The sequence below is a fragment of the Phaseolus vulgaris genome, chromosome 9 (assembly GCF_000499845.2).
Source record: "Phaseolus vulgaris cultivar G19833 chromosome 9, P. vulgaris v2.0, whole genome shotgun sequence".
Lineage (NCBI taxonomy): Eukaryota > Viridiplantae > Streptophyta > Magnoliopsida > Fabales > Fabaceae > Phaseolus > Phaseolus vulgaris.
Genome location: NC_023751.2, coordinates 38,172,017 through 38,187,248, shown reverse-complemented (window position 1 = coordinate 38,187,248; position 15,232 = coordinate 38,172,017). Strand labels below are relative to the sequence as shown.

The following is a 15,232-nucleotide window of genomic DNA, read 5'->3' as shown; positions in this document are numbered from 1 at the left end:
TGAATTCAATCCTCCTCACAAACTTAACATTAGATACCTTTCTTCTCTTTTCTTTTTTATGATTTTATTCCAGAATCCCTTTTTATAATTTTAAATAAATCAACCCATCATCTATTTTTATACAATAACACTTCATTTGTACACACCGTCAACTTAAAACTTTTCACATTATCGATTAATTATGTATAAAACGACTTTTAAAATATTACTATAAAATTCACATAATACATTGCGAAGTACAAAAAGGTTTTCGAAAACAAGCTACAGCATTAACATTTTTATTGACTTCTGTAATCAAACTTTTGTTATAAAAGCAATGATTGGTACAAATAGAAGAATGCTTTAAGTCAAGTTATGAACTCAATGGTACCTTTTGAAGCAAAAAGGAGAGAGCACAAAATATTTTCCTTTCCTTAGTGTCAAAAATGCATAACAAAACAATCTTTAAACCAATTGTTGCAGTCTGTAATTCATTTTCACCTCATATATATTCAAAATAAAGAATGACAAAAGTGATGTTTGTTGAAACAGTTCTTTCATTACACTACATCATCATTTCTTATGGGCTAACTAATCATCCTTTAGTTTTACACTCATCGTCTAATGCTTTCAATATTATGATCATCTACCATAATAGAAATCTAGACCATGGCAATTCATCATTGTGGTGTTTTAGAAGTCATTACAAAAAAATCATTAAAAGAATATATGAAACAAAAAACAATTGTACAACAATAACTTAAAAGTCTCTGCTGGTTACATAATTAACATTAATGACTGTTACACATGTATTTCTTGTTCCATCCACAAAATTCCTGCCAAAGCTCTTTAGCAGCATATAATGAGCTAATCTATATTCACAAAGTTCCATTTTTTTAATTATAATTGGTTTTTTAATTGAAATAAATAAAATATAATGTAAGTTAATATAATACACATATAGAATTAAAAAGAAGATCAATAGACTTAGGATTCATTCAAGTAGGATATCACTCACCAACATATCATTTCTCATATCTAACTATCATTAACAACTAATTCCTCAATAGTTAAATTCCATTTTTTACTATCAAATAATCCCCTTAATTATTTAATAAAATAATTGTTTTGAAAAAAAGAAAAATAATTACTCTCAATCCAAATGACCACCATATGGGTCCAAAGCCATACAAAAAAAAAAATATTTATTTATACAATGGAATTGTTGGGGAATTTAAACAGAAATTAGCTGGAAACCTGTTCTACAATTTGTAAACATTTCAGAAGTTTTGACTTCTAATTTTCATAAACACTTTCCTTTGAAATATTTGACATGGTTGAATAAGAAGTGGTAGGTGGTTTAGTCCAATGAATCAAAGTCAGAGATATACAAGTTTAATTTTTCTTATCAATTTTATTTCAACTCAAATACATAGTCAATCCAATCAACATTATAATATTATAACAAGCTTCACATTATTTTTTGACTAATTGAAGGTAAACATAATTATTTTTCAGTAACAATTATCAAAAGTTATTTCTTAATTTTGGTCAATATTAACAATTTCTAAGTTAGTATTAAATATGATTTTGTTTTTGTTAATGTTAGTTGAGGTCATGTTTAGTCAATGTTACTTGGAGTTATTTTCAACTAACATTGCTTCCAAAATAGGTTGGGATTATTTCTTAAATATTAGTCAAAAAAATTCTTTACCAATACTAACGAGGTTATTTTTGAAAAATGTTAATTAAAATTTCTCATGGATATTAGTAAGATTATTTTTCTGACCTATATGCTAGTTAAATATTTTTGTGGTAATTATTGATAAAAATTACTTTTTGATTGATAGTATTGAATTTATTAATCGACTAATTTTAAGTCAATAGTGATTAAAATAATTAGTTAAAAATAAATAAATAAAAGACTTAAAAAAAATCCCTAACTAATTGAAAATTTTAAATAACCTCAACATGTGTTAATAAAGAAAAATATATCAACTGAAAAAAAATCCTAGTAAACTTAGGTTAAGAAATAACCTCAACTACTATCCACTAACAAATATCACATATTTTATGAACTATTTCTTAACGCTAAATATATTTAAAAATTTAAAAACTGAAATTTTCTCTAATCAAAGACAAAAGTAAAAAAAAAATATTTAAAAATAAAAAAATTGAATATATAAAAGACTTATTGAAGAAAGAATTAAAAGCATATATTGATTTAATAAAGTAGAAAAAGAATAGAATTAATAGTTTAATATGTGTTGGAGGTAGACGTTAAAATGAAAAGTCATAAAATTCTACCGTTCAAGATTCCAAACCTGACGCCTGCAAGTCAAAATCTATTTGGCCGACGCTTCAACGACAACGAACCAATGACTAATTCCTTATAACTTTCAAAAATAACGGTAAAATCATGACTTTGCAGATGGGTGACCTAAAATGTCAAATGAAGAACTATAAGAACCCATAAGAAGAATAAGTTAATATTTTATTATATTTTTTAAATATAATTAATTATATCTTTGAATATAATTGATTATGTTTAAATAAATATTATAAAATATTTATTTTAAAGCTATAATATGGTAAATAATTAAAATACATAATATTATAAAAATAAACAAAATAATTTGAATTTTAATATTTTTAAAATGAATTGTTTTAATATTTAATAATTAATCTCCTAAGAAAAAAAAAATAATTTTACTATACATTTTTAAATTGATATTTATTACATAATAATTTTAATATTTATAACTATATTTTATTATTATAAAATTAATAATTAAAATAAAAATATTAAAATAAGAAATGAAAAAAATAATTTATTAAAATTTTGATGATTTATTTAAATATATTTTTATTGTGAAATATAATTTTATTTGTTTATTTATTAAAATTTTAAAATAATTTTGAATTTAAAATTTATTTTAAGTTTAATTAATATTTTTGAAATTTTATCTTTTACATCAAATTATTTTAATTTATTTTATAAATATATTAATATACAACCAAATTTATTCTATCACATTAATAAAATCTACTACAAATTATCCTACCCGCTCACTTCTCTTCGATCTAAATAATCTCATATTCATTTACTTTCCCTTCTTTTCATTCCTTTTCCATTTTTACTCCATTCTAAAATGGGTGGTGTTAATATTTTATTATAATAATGTTAGTGGTGATAAACACCAATAATATTCTATTCTTTTTATCCATTTCTATAACACTCATTTATAATTTAATGATATATTTTTTAACACTTCTAACTAAATCATATGTTTTTACACAATAATAATTTATACTTCTATACCTATATATTAAGGGATTCTCCTCTTAACTGCTCTTATTTTTTTTCTTCTATTTTATCCTTATATTAATATTTAATTTTATTATTATATTATGGTCATCGTGTCATTTCTTATTCTCCTCTTAACTGCTCTTAATTTTTTTTTTCATTTTATCTTTATTTAATAATAATTTTTTTAATTTTAAAGATCTTCTTTTATATTAAATAAAAAATTAAAGATATTTGTAATATTTTGTGGACCACTTTAGCAGGAGAGTGGAGATTTGATACGTTACTTTTCTGATTTAAACTGATATTCTTTTTTTATTAAAATTGTAGAATTTTAAAATTGATTTAAGAAACAGATTTTATGATTCTCCACTACACATACGCACGTATCCTACTTCCCACTTTCTCTCTCCTGTATAGGTACCTACTTCCCACTTTCTCTCTCCACTACACATAACACATTTTTTTTTTACCATACTTCTCACTTTCTTTTCTCTTTCCTTTTCACTTTCATGTAAAATCATACTTTCATTTCTTTGATTAATCTTTCTGAAACCCTAATTTGACATTTGTTTCATGAAATTGTAATTGAAGTTTGTGACTAGAGGGAACGAAAAGACTCAAAAGTTGCGCGCTTCATCACAACAATAAGTAATTCTCTTTATATGCACTTCAATTTGTAAAACACTAATTTGTCTTCTGAAATTGTGATTGAAACATGTGACTAGAGGGATAAGAAGGACTCAACAAGAGGAGACAAAAGTATATGATGAAAGTCATCATAAGACCCTTTTTGGTAACAATTTTATGGATTTAAATGAAATCATACAAAACATTAACTAAACTATATTCTCATTTCCTCATATTTTATGGAAAAGTTACTTCCAATTTGATTTTTAAGTTTTTTTTCATCACCATTTCTTTATCTTTGCTCTTCCTCTATATTTTCTTCTTTTAGGTTTCGATTTTTGAAATCATCTTAACTTTTCATAAAGTTATGATTTTAGAGACTACCTTCAAAATAGGTTCTCTCACCAGAGAGCATTATGTAGAGAAAGCATTATGTAGAGAAGGTATGTCATCATGTTCTTAAATCTATGTTTTACATGTTATACTAATATTTTGTTTGTTTTTTATTTGTTAATTGTAGAGAGTTAATATTCATAGCAAAATAGAGGAATCAGAGAAGGATTGTTGCGTTCACTCCCCCAATCGTAAGGTTCTAACACAAAGGAACATTAGATTTGGGTGCGAAAGATGAGAACAATTTAAACGAGTCTCTTCATTGCATTTTCTTCTTTTGTATATAATATTTTTCAAACAATTGAGGATGAATTTTTGGTTTATTGTTTAATGGTGTCATATGTATTGAAATGATTGTCATATATTATTGGTTGTTTATAAACCTAATGAAAAATATTGGTTTAATTCCTATAATTGATAAAATATTAAAAATTATTAAAAAAATATGAAACTCAAATTATATTTAATTATTTTTTCAGTTGATTTTGTAGTTTTAAATAAATTTTAACTATTACCAAATACATATATTTTTACCCATAATTAATAAAATATTAAAAATTATAAAAAAATATGAAACTCAAATTCTATTTAATTATTTTCTATCTTGAGAGATGGTTTTGAATTCAAATAATAATTTTGAATTTTAAATTTTGAAAATTCATTCATTCTCTCTACCATATGTAACTTTTAATTACGTTTATTAACCTACTCTTTAACTGTATACTCTTTAACTTCTCATTTTAATGTTATTAAGAGAAATTGTTTTTGAAGAATAAAAAAATACTAAAGAAAGAGAAATAAAAAATGCGGATACACACTACTCTTTAATTGTATAATCTTTAACTTCTCATTTTAATGTTAGTAAGAGAAATTGTTTTTGAAAAATAAAAAAAATACTAAAGAAATAGAAATAAAAAATGCGGATACGTATATATAATGGGAATTCCTCCCATAATTGTTTTTTTTATATATATTTATATCTCCATAACTGTTTTTGATATATATAACTCTGTTTTGAACGTAAAACAGTTTTGAATTTAGTTTTTTGAAATATATCTTTATTTCTTCGGTTTTCACTTACAATTTCTTTTCAATTTGAGTTTATATTTGGAATTTTTATTATTTTTTTCTCTCCTCCCTCTTTCTTACTTTATCTATTCTGTTCATATCACTTTCATTCTATGAAGCTCGGACACTCCTCTTAAATGGCGTGTCGGTGTCCAATACTCGTATCGGACACTGACACTCGTATGACACTTGTAGGACACGTATCCGTGAAGTGTCCAATTTAAAAAGTATTTATTAGATTTTTGACAATTTTAGTATGGTTCTAACACAATTTTAAAAAGGAAAAATATATTAATTTTAAAAAATTCAAACTTTATTGTATAAATTGTTATTATGATTATAAAAATAAGAAATAAATCCTTGTAAACCAGTCATGAAAAACATCTTTCTGTTCCAAAAAATAATCTGGAACATACTTGTGCACATAAAATCTTTATTGTCAATTTATATAATTCATAATTATATAATATATAGATTTGTGTCTTCGTGTCCTACATTTTAGAGATTTTACGTATCTTCGTGTCCGTGTCGTATCAGTGTCTGTGTTACATAGCTTCCATTAGATAAAAAGATTCATTCTTCAAGATAAGAGTGAGAAGAAGAGCATGCATCCCACGTTAGTCTATGTAAGTGAGTTTTCTTTTTTTGGTTGTTTAATTGTTAATGTTACTCATTTTTATCATTTTTATTTTTTTACTCTACTTTTCATCTTAGGCGGAATACTGCACATGTACAGAGTTATCTTGACACCATTGTTGATGTGGGCATAGACGGAGATGATGAATGCATTCTGAATACGACATTCTTGCGGAGAGATGAAAGGGGTTAGAAAATAAATATTTTCTTAAGATTTGTTACGGAGTTTCTCATCTTATTCTTTTTCTTTCTTTTCATTATTATATTTCTCTTTTTTAGTTTTATGTTAGTAATAACAAATCAAATTTGGTTATGTTTATTGTGTTATAAATTTAAATTTGTTTAATATATTTTTTACTGCAACTTAACTATTAAAATAGTAAGTTGAAACTCATAAATGATGAGATAAAATGTTTCTATCTTATTTTTACTTAGTGATATTTGATATTTAAAAGATATGAATACATAATAATATAAAATATAGTAATAAAAAAAAAATGCAGACGCAAAGACGTTTTAGCGCCTGTGTTTCCGATAATAATAATAATAATTATTATTATTATTATTATTATTGTTTCGATACATGTAATAGATTTTTCATTGTTTAGAAGTCGAGATTAAGAACAATTTACATTTATATTTCTTTCTTAATCCTTCTAAGTGTCTTTTAAAAATAAAATCATTATGAAACCTTCAAATTCCAAAATTCAAACTCTAAAACAAATACTACCTCAAATGCATTGATTGATCTAGTAATACTATCTCAATAAACTTAAAGTCATAATAATAATAATAATAATAATAAATACTTGAAATTTATAACTAGTAATTTGTCTTACTTAGTGTAAACATTCATAAATATCAAAATCTCACTATTAGTGTATATTTAAATATGAGAAGAAGATTTTTTCAAACAACAAAACAAATTAATCATAAAATTATTATTTTTAACTAATTTTCTTAAAGAACACTTTTACAGGTTGCCATTTTGTGAGGTTTGAGTATATTATGAATTGGAAAAAAAAAAGTTATAGAAGAATTTGATTAGCCTAATTAAGAAATGAGAGATAAAAGGCGCAGAAGATAAGGATAAGGAAGTGGAAACAATCATAAGTTACCTTTTTCATGTGCATGGCTTTCCAGAATTGGTAAGTTTGGTTACCTTTTTTCATGTGCTAGCTTTTCCAGAATTGGTAAGTTTGGTTTGAGGTTAAGAATGAACCCAAACCCCATGCACGTTCATTCGCTATTCCACATGCCTTACAACCCAATATCCTCATTTCCTCCATCTCGAGGAACACTTTTATATCCTAAACAACTTTTTTAATCAATTCTACTATATCATTCATGCTATAAGTTAAATAACAATTTTAATTAGGAAACAATATTTTTTTGAAATAAGTTAAATTTCTCACAAAAGCATTCTCTAGCAAGATGATATGTAACTTTCTCAACAAAAAGGTAGTGTCACTTTTGTTAAAATTCTGCAGTCTTGAAATGTATCAATTTTATTTATTAATTCATTGCTTCAATTTATTGATAAAAAAAAAACTTTTGTTAAGATTTAATATAACAATAAATTGAAGATTCTACCCTTAAGTAATGTAACTTGTGAAAAATATAAAAATCAGAAATATACTTATCTTTTTAGATGTCACATTAGTTGTTTTCATTAAAAAATTTACAGTATATGACTAAATTTAAAGAATAGGAATAAATTTACAATCTAAGTTTTTGAAGGACCAAAATTACATCATCAAATTATAGATTAAGTGCTTTATTTATTTAGAAAAAAATAAGTGTGACATTCTTTCGTGATAAAAAATATGGACATATTAGTATCCATTTTCCTAATTTGAAATTGAAATCATTATTTACTACTTTTGTTCACAACCATTTGTTTCTCATAAAAAAAAATACTTATCTAAACCCGTAAACTAAAAGGAGAAGTTATGATTACGAAAAAAAGTAGAAGAATAATCCTAATAGAAAAAGTTTTAATGATGATTAAAACCTCTTTTTAATAATAATTTTAACATTATTATTTATGTAGTTATTGTTAAAAGTTATATGTTTGATGACGACAACCATCATTATATATTTAAAAAACAATGACAATTTAACTAATAATTATTATCATATGCTCAAGATATAATAATGATTATTAATATAATCATCTTCCTATATGTGTCATTTTAATATTGATACATTATTTTAGTCTCAGTAAAAACTAAAATATATTTTTCTATATACTTTACTATTAGTAATTCATCTCATATTCAAGTCTCAAATATTTGAATTGTTTTCAGTTGAAACTTGCATATAATGTACTTCTTTGTAGTGCAAGGCTATACATTATATATAACTAAGCAAATGCGCAAGAACCTTCATGGAAGAGAAGGACTATGATGGCAACCCAAAGAGAACAACGAACATAAACAACAGCCAAAGAATACAAATAACAACAAACGAGGTAGATGAAGACAAGGAAGAGAATAAAGCATGATATAAAAAAATTAAGGTGGAAAAGAATGAGGAAAAGAGAAAATAGCAACAACCCAAAAGAATAGTATAAATGTGACATACAACTATAATTGAAAATGTAATTGTTGTTATAAATGCATAAGACGATAATTATTAGTATTATTATAAAAAAAATACATACAACTATTGTTTCTTTTATAAATCAATACATATTACAAAGACGTAAGTATTAACTAGTGTAACTAGAAGGAAGTGAACTTTTGATTCTAATATGGGATAATTTTTATGTATTATGTAAAGACTGATTATAAGGATCCTAATAGGGTAGATGATGATTTTTGTTGATGTGACTTACTATTATTTTCAATTGAGAATTGGTTTGGTAGTTTGCAGAGTTTGAAGTATATTTGTAGGTCAGATGTTGGACATGTTAGCCTTGACTATTTTCTGTATAAGGGTTGAGACACTCCTAAAGTGTATCTGAAGTGTCTGTATAAGGGTCAGAACATCTCTTAAATATTTTATTTTATTTTATGTATTCTTGATGATAGAAAAAAAAGGAAATAGTAAATTATTGTTAGGAAAAGATTGGGTTGGTTTGTTATTGTCGTATTGTAGGTTTGATGTTGTGAGTTCGTAAATTAGATATTAGAATTGTTGTTTGTCGTAATAAGTAAGAGTATTATAATAAAAATGTGAAATATGAAAGAGTGGAGTGGATGTACTTATGAATATAATTGGAGCAGGTGAAATCAAGGAATCGGTCCGGTGAGTGAGCGACATTCCCATGCGACTGTGGGTGCTCTTTCTTCCTTTGAAATGTCGCACATACTCGTTCTTATTCTTATATATGCTAATCACCATATTCAACCTTTTCTTTCTTATTCCCTCTGCCCATACCTCTTTTTCATTCATTCATTCCTCACCATAATCATTATCCATTTCTCTCCCACAATTAATTAATACCAAGATCTCACCACTAAGATATTTACTTCTTTTTACACTTCACTCATCTCCAATCACTACCTTCCAACCACCATCACCACCTTATATACTTTTTTTTTTCTCTAACTTCCTGCTACTTCCACACTACCATTCTCTCTAAGCCCATTCATTCATCTCATAATGAAGGTAGGTCTTTTCTCTCTCTCTCACCCACACACACACTCTATGGATGGATGAATGAATATCTTTCTTCTCATTTGCCTCAGTTCCTCAGCTGGATGCAAAATAAAATTGGTGGAAAACAAGATAACAGAAAACCAGACACTTATACTTGTAAGTTTTCTACTTCATTCATTTTTCTTTTCTTTCTCCCAAGGTTAATGCATGTTTTTTTTTTTCTATAATGCCTGCTCAAATACACACCACACCACCTTCTCTCTTTCAACAAAACTAACCATGGCAGAAATAGAACCAAACCTATAGAAAGACAGAGACCAAGGAATGTATATATATATGTCTTCATGTGTTGCATATTTTACTTTACCAAAGCTAGATTCTTATTTTATAACTTGTTCATACTTTTAGATGCATATTCAGAATGGTTATTGAGTTATAATTAACTTTTAAAGTGCCTGAAGAAAAAAGAGAGTTAATTATGTATTTCAGAATTAAACTTTTAGCTTTTGACCTTTTATGAAGAAACTTATCATCTTTGGAAATGTGCGATCAGATCTATAAAATAAAAAACCACCCATGCACCCAGCAAGCTTAGGAGATCTTCATTATTTTTGTTTCAATTCTTTCCTCTTAAATTTTTTAACCTTTTCATCATAGATCGACCCAAAATCATTACGATCCAAAGGTAAACATGTATATATGTTTTTGTCCAATGCTATGTTTCAATGAAAATAATTAAAATCATACATAATGTAACCTATAATTAATTTCATTTCTTATTTATTTCTTATTTTGTTTATATACATCGTAAAAAAAATTCTTTTACAATTAAAGGAGACGATAAAAGTGATATAATTCTAATTATAAACAACGTGATATTTCAGTGGAAAGTTAAGGATCTAAGCTGTCATATATGATCAATTTTCCATATCCCTATACTTTTTCTTAGATTAGTACGTACTAACTTTCCCATTGGTAGAATAATGATATATATGATCAGAATTATTTTTTACATATTATAAAATTGTATAGTATTTTTTTTCCCGATAACTCAATAACTAATCTCACTTTTTTTCTTATACTAGTACCTGATACATACATGAATAAAGAGGGATTAAATTATTACTAAAATAATTCTAAAAGCATATAGTTTTCATTTCTTCAATGCAATGCTTACATTGAACTACAGTATTAGATTAAAAGAAATTTGGTTATGTAAATTTTGTAGAAAGACATTTTATCTACGATTGGCTAATATTAAGTTTTATTTTAAAGTATTTAAGTAGACAAAATGAACCTGGACATACGGAATACTTGTCATTGTCTACAAGACATTAATTCTAGTACTAGTTTAACTTTTCAGTATTGGCTGTTCCTCCTACACACATGCCAGTAACCTTAACTTCTATAATTTGTGTTCCACCTCTATTTTCTTATTACTATTATTATTTATAATAATATATATTTTGTGATTAACTTATATAAAGAACTCTATTTTTATAATAAACTCTAGTTTTTCCATTCCTCTTTCCGTCACTTATAATATTCTATCTTCTTTATCCAACTATTTTTCTTATATTATTCCTCTTGCCACCTCAATCCATTCCATTTTGCATAGACTTTTAAATATTATATTGAGTATTGTGTAATAACTAAAGAATCAAAGTAAGAAGAAAACATTAAGAGTATTTTAAAAACAAAAACAAAAATCATTATAATTTGAATTAGAAAGTTTTGAATGCATGTTCAGTTTAAGTTATGGTGAAGGAATAAATAAAAAGAATGAATTGAAAAAAGTTTTGATTTGGAACTGGTCAGATGATGGAAAACAAGAGGGAAGAGAAGAATTTAGCGATTGGCCTGATGGGTTGCTAGCAATTGGTACATTTGGAAATAACAATGAAGCAAAAGAGAAGGCTACAGAGGATCCATCCTCCTCTGAGCAAATACCTGACTTCACTCCTGAAGAAATCGGGAAGCTACAAAAAGAGCTCACTAAACTGTTGAGACAAAAACCCAAAGTGGAGAAAGAAATCGCCCACCTTCCTCTCGACAGATTCCTCAATTGCCCATCAAGCTTGGAGGTTGATCGGAGAATCAGCAACGTACTTTGCAATGATGAAGAAGAACAAAAACAAGAACGAGAAGAAGAAGAAGAAGAAGAAGAAGAAGAAGAAGAAAAACAAGAAACAGAAGAAGACATTGAGAAGACACTCAGTGTCATACTTGGTAAATTCAAAGAGATTTGTGCAAAGAACAGTAAGAAAGCAATTGGGAAGAAATCAATTTCGTTTTTGCTGAAGAAGATGTTCGTTTGTAGAAGTGGATTTGCCCCACCACCCAGCCTCAGAGATACCCTTCAGCTACAGGAGTCAAGAATGGAGAAGGTGGGTAGTCCTTTTGCATGCATTGCATGAAATGTGTGTGAATAGAATGTAACGTTTTTTTATGCAGCTTTTGAGGACGATTCTTCAGAAGAAAATAAAGTCCCAGCATTGTTCTCGGGCAGTGTCTCTGAAGAAGCGGCTGGAGGACAGGCAGAAGATGCCGATGGAGGAGGAGGAGGAAGCAGAGGACAAAGCTGATGCTGAAACTGATGATGGCTGTAAATGGGTGAAGACTGATTCTGAATGTCAGTAACTTCCTACATATTCACTCTTCTATCTTATATATATATGTGTGGAGGAACAAGAGAAGAGAAGACATAAATAGTAACTTGGGAGACACAAACCAAATCTTTTTTCCTCTTGCAGATATTGTTTTAGAGATTTAATAAATCCACCTCAATTTTTAACAGCCCTTTCTTTGCGTCTGTGTGAGGTAAGATAACCTTCAGCAGACACTCCTTCTGTTGTGTCTTTGAAAACTACTCATAAGTTACCATTTATTTTGTCTCAGATTCAATGAAGAAGCATTCGGAGGGAGCGTGAAATGGAGCTCATTTTTTTTACAAGAGTTTATCTGTGATCTTGCACCCACTTTTCAGTGCCTCGGATCACCAGTGTCGATCTCTCTGTTTTCTTAACAGTTAATTACCGTTTCCCTTTGTTTCCTTCTTTTTTTCATGGTTGCTTCTGAGGATTCAGAGCAACTCATGTTATACTTAATCCTAAAAACCATAACTCCTATCAACCCCAAACCCACTCTTTTATATGCTCATTTCTTATCTACTCTCCTTCTAATATCACTGCCAATAATTTCCTACTATAATACAATTTCTATTTTACTTTACTTTTAATTCAAAATGCTACAATTTTTTTTAATATTTCTCATGCCTCTTATCTACAATATCATTTCAATCAATATTCGGTTTGGGTTAAAGTAAACCCATCAAATAATAGGCTAAGTATTTGGTCCTGTATATGAGATTTGAGTTTAATACATGAATCTCTACTACTAGTTTAGATTTGTAATGATATGTTTATTTTGCAAATAATGTCCAAGAGTAAGTTAGGATTTTTTTTCAGTTTTTCTGAATCTTTTGGAACAATTCCTTGACGAACATTAGAAATAATTGAAAACAGTGAGAATGGAATCTTGAAAAGCGTAAGCTCTGCAATAGAAAATTTTGGATTTCATTGTGTTGTTATTGAATTAGGATTTTGAATTAATTAGATTTTGGTGATGAAATGAGAAGTATATTATAGGCACGAATTGTATGTTAATGAAATTGAACTCTACATAGGTTTATATGCGTGATGATTATATTGATCTTTATGTATAACCTTGAGTTAATGAGATATATTAGTTTGAATGGAGTTTTTTTTTTTTTTTGCAATTGATTTGTTTTGTGAGAGTATTCACTCAGGAAAAAAAATCAAACAGTTTCACACACAGAAAAACCTTCCTTTTAGCCTGACAATGATTAATAAAAAATTTATTGCAAATCTTGTGGAACGAATTTGAGGTTCAAACCTTGACCACCACTCAATACACACAATAAGAAATGTTTGGTAAAAGATTCAGATCAAAACATCCAAGGAATAAGGCTAATAAGTCCTAGATCGAGAGGAAACAAAATTGGAAAACTTGTTTTTCCGGCAAAAAAAAATCATGGCTTTTCCTCGTCATATTTATTTTATGTTTTGTTTTTAGACGAGCCTCCTTAGCTGGATGCAAAAAACATATGATAATACTTGTGTGAATTATTTCAAAAAAATTCAACGTAATATGAGCTCTGGAAAAAAAATTGCAGAAACTATGGCCAAATTTAAAAAATCTGGAAAGATGATAGCCTTGTAGTGCCCAAAATTTCTAAAAAAATTTCCCAAAAGGATTTTTGTTGAAATTCCATGTAGGAGTATCAGTAGAATTTGGGACACAACGTGACAAATGAGTATTCAGTCAGGAAAAAAAAAAGTTTCACACACAAATGCAAACCTTTCTTTCGGCTTTGGCAATGATGAATAGAAAATTTATTGCAAATACTGTGGAATGAATTTGAGGAATAAACTTTGACCACAACCCAGTAGAAACAATAAGAAAGGTCTAGTAAAAATTTCAGATCAAAACATCCAAGGGATAAGGCATAATAAGTCCAAGATCGAGAAGAAACACAATTGGAAAATTTGTTTTTCCAAAATCAAAACGTCCTAACTTCTCCTCGTCATAACACTTTTTGTGTTTTGTTTTTTGATGAGCCTCCTTACTTGAAAGAAAAAAAACATATGAAAGTACATGTGTGAATTTTTTTCAGAATTTTTCAACGTAATATGAGCTCTGGAAAAAATTTGAGAAACTAGGGTCAAATTTCAAAAATCTAGAAAGAGGATAGCCTCGGAGTGCCCAAAATTTCTGAAATTTTTTCCCGAAAGGAATTTTGTTGGAATTCCATGTAGGAGTATCAGTAGAATTTTGGACACAACGTGACAAATTTCAGGTGAAATGGATGAGTATTGATGAGCATATATTTATTCACACTCACTAGCCTTATTCATAGATTATTGGACTATAATAATAAATAAATTCATTGTTTTAATTAATATTCTTATAATTTGGTTTATTTGGGCCTTAACTATTATTATTGTTAATTTTGTGTTTTTAGAGTAAATTATCCAGAGGAAGCATCTACCTTTGTGAATGGGCTAAATATGCAAAAGTCCAAGTTGCTTCTTGAACCAAAACAGAAAACAAATTTTGAGGAGAAGAAAGAGAAAATAAAATCTACAATATCTCAGAAATAGAATTGGAAGCAAATCTTCTGCAAAATACAAGAATTCTGGAAAGATAGAAACTTGGAAACGGTTAACAAAATATAAACTACAATATTCTCTCAAGATCCTTCGAGCAGAAAAGCCTATAAAAGGACACAAGCATAAAGGAGAAAAGGGAGAGTTTTCATAGGGTTTTCTTAGTTTATTTTCTTCTTAGTAATTCTTTTGTTTTGCCTCCGCATGGAAGGCTAAACCTTTTTGGTTGGTTCTTTTGTAATTCCCCATTGAGTTCTGAGGTTTTGTTCCAATAAAAGTTTCGATTTTTAATTCTCTATAGCAGTTGTTTTTATTGTCTAATCTCCTGGAAAACTGGTTTTTGTGAGAGGTTGTACTTGAACGCATGATTGAGAGTCTTCCTTATCTTAAACTTTGGTTTCTTAGTTAGTTCGCATTGTTCTAA

At 27.4% G+C, this 15,232-nt stretch overlaps 1 protein-coding gene across 1 annotated transcript; it reads left to right on the top strand.

Moving 5' to 3' along the window:
* The first annotated feature begins 9,256 nt into the window (after window positions 1–9,256).
* On the top strand, window positions 9,257–12,857 carry LOC137820878 (protein NEGATIVE GRAVITROPIC RESPONSE OF ROOTS-like). The gene is made up of 6 exons (XM_068625177.1): window positions 9,257–9,628; window positions 9,709–9,775; window positions 11,438–12,006; window positions 12,074–12,251; window positions 12,373–12,439; window positions 12,518–12,857. Exons 1-5 carry the CDS (start codon window positions 9,623–9,625, stop codon window positions 12,390–12,392), a joined length of 840 nt encoding a protein of 279 aa, XP_068481278.1. The 5' UTR covers window positions 9,257–9,622; the 3' UTR covers window positions 12,393–12,439; window positions 12,518–12,857.
* Window positions 12,858–15,232: the final 2,375 nt, after the last annotated feature.

What these genes read in the sequence shown, in the direction of transcription:
- LOC137820878 (XM_068625177.1), top strand. An exon ending in AAAACCAGACACTTATACTT is followed by an intron (nt 9,776 to 11,437) that starts GTAAGTTTTCTA and finishes GGAACTGGTCAG; the next exon opens with ATGATGGAAAACAAGAGGGA. An exon ending in AGGAGTCAAGAATGGAGAAG is followed by an intron (nt 12,007 to 12,073) that starts GTGGGTAGTCCT and finishes TTTTTTATGCAG; the next exon opens with CTTTTGAGGACGATTCTTCA.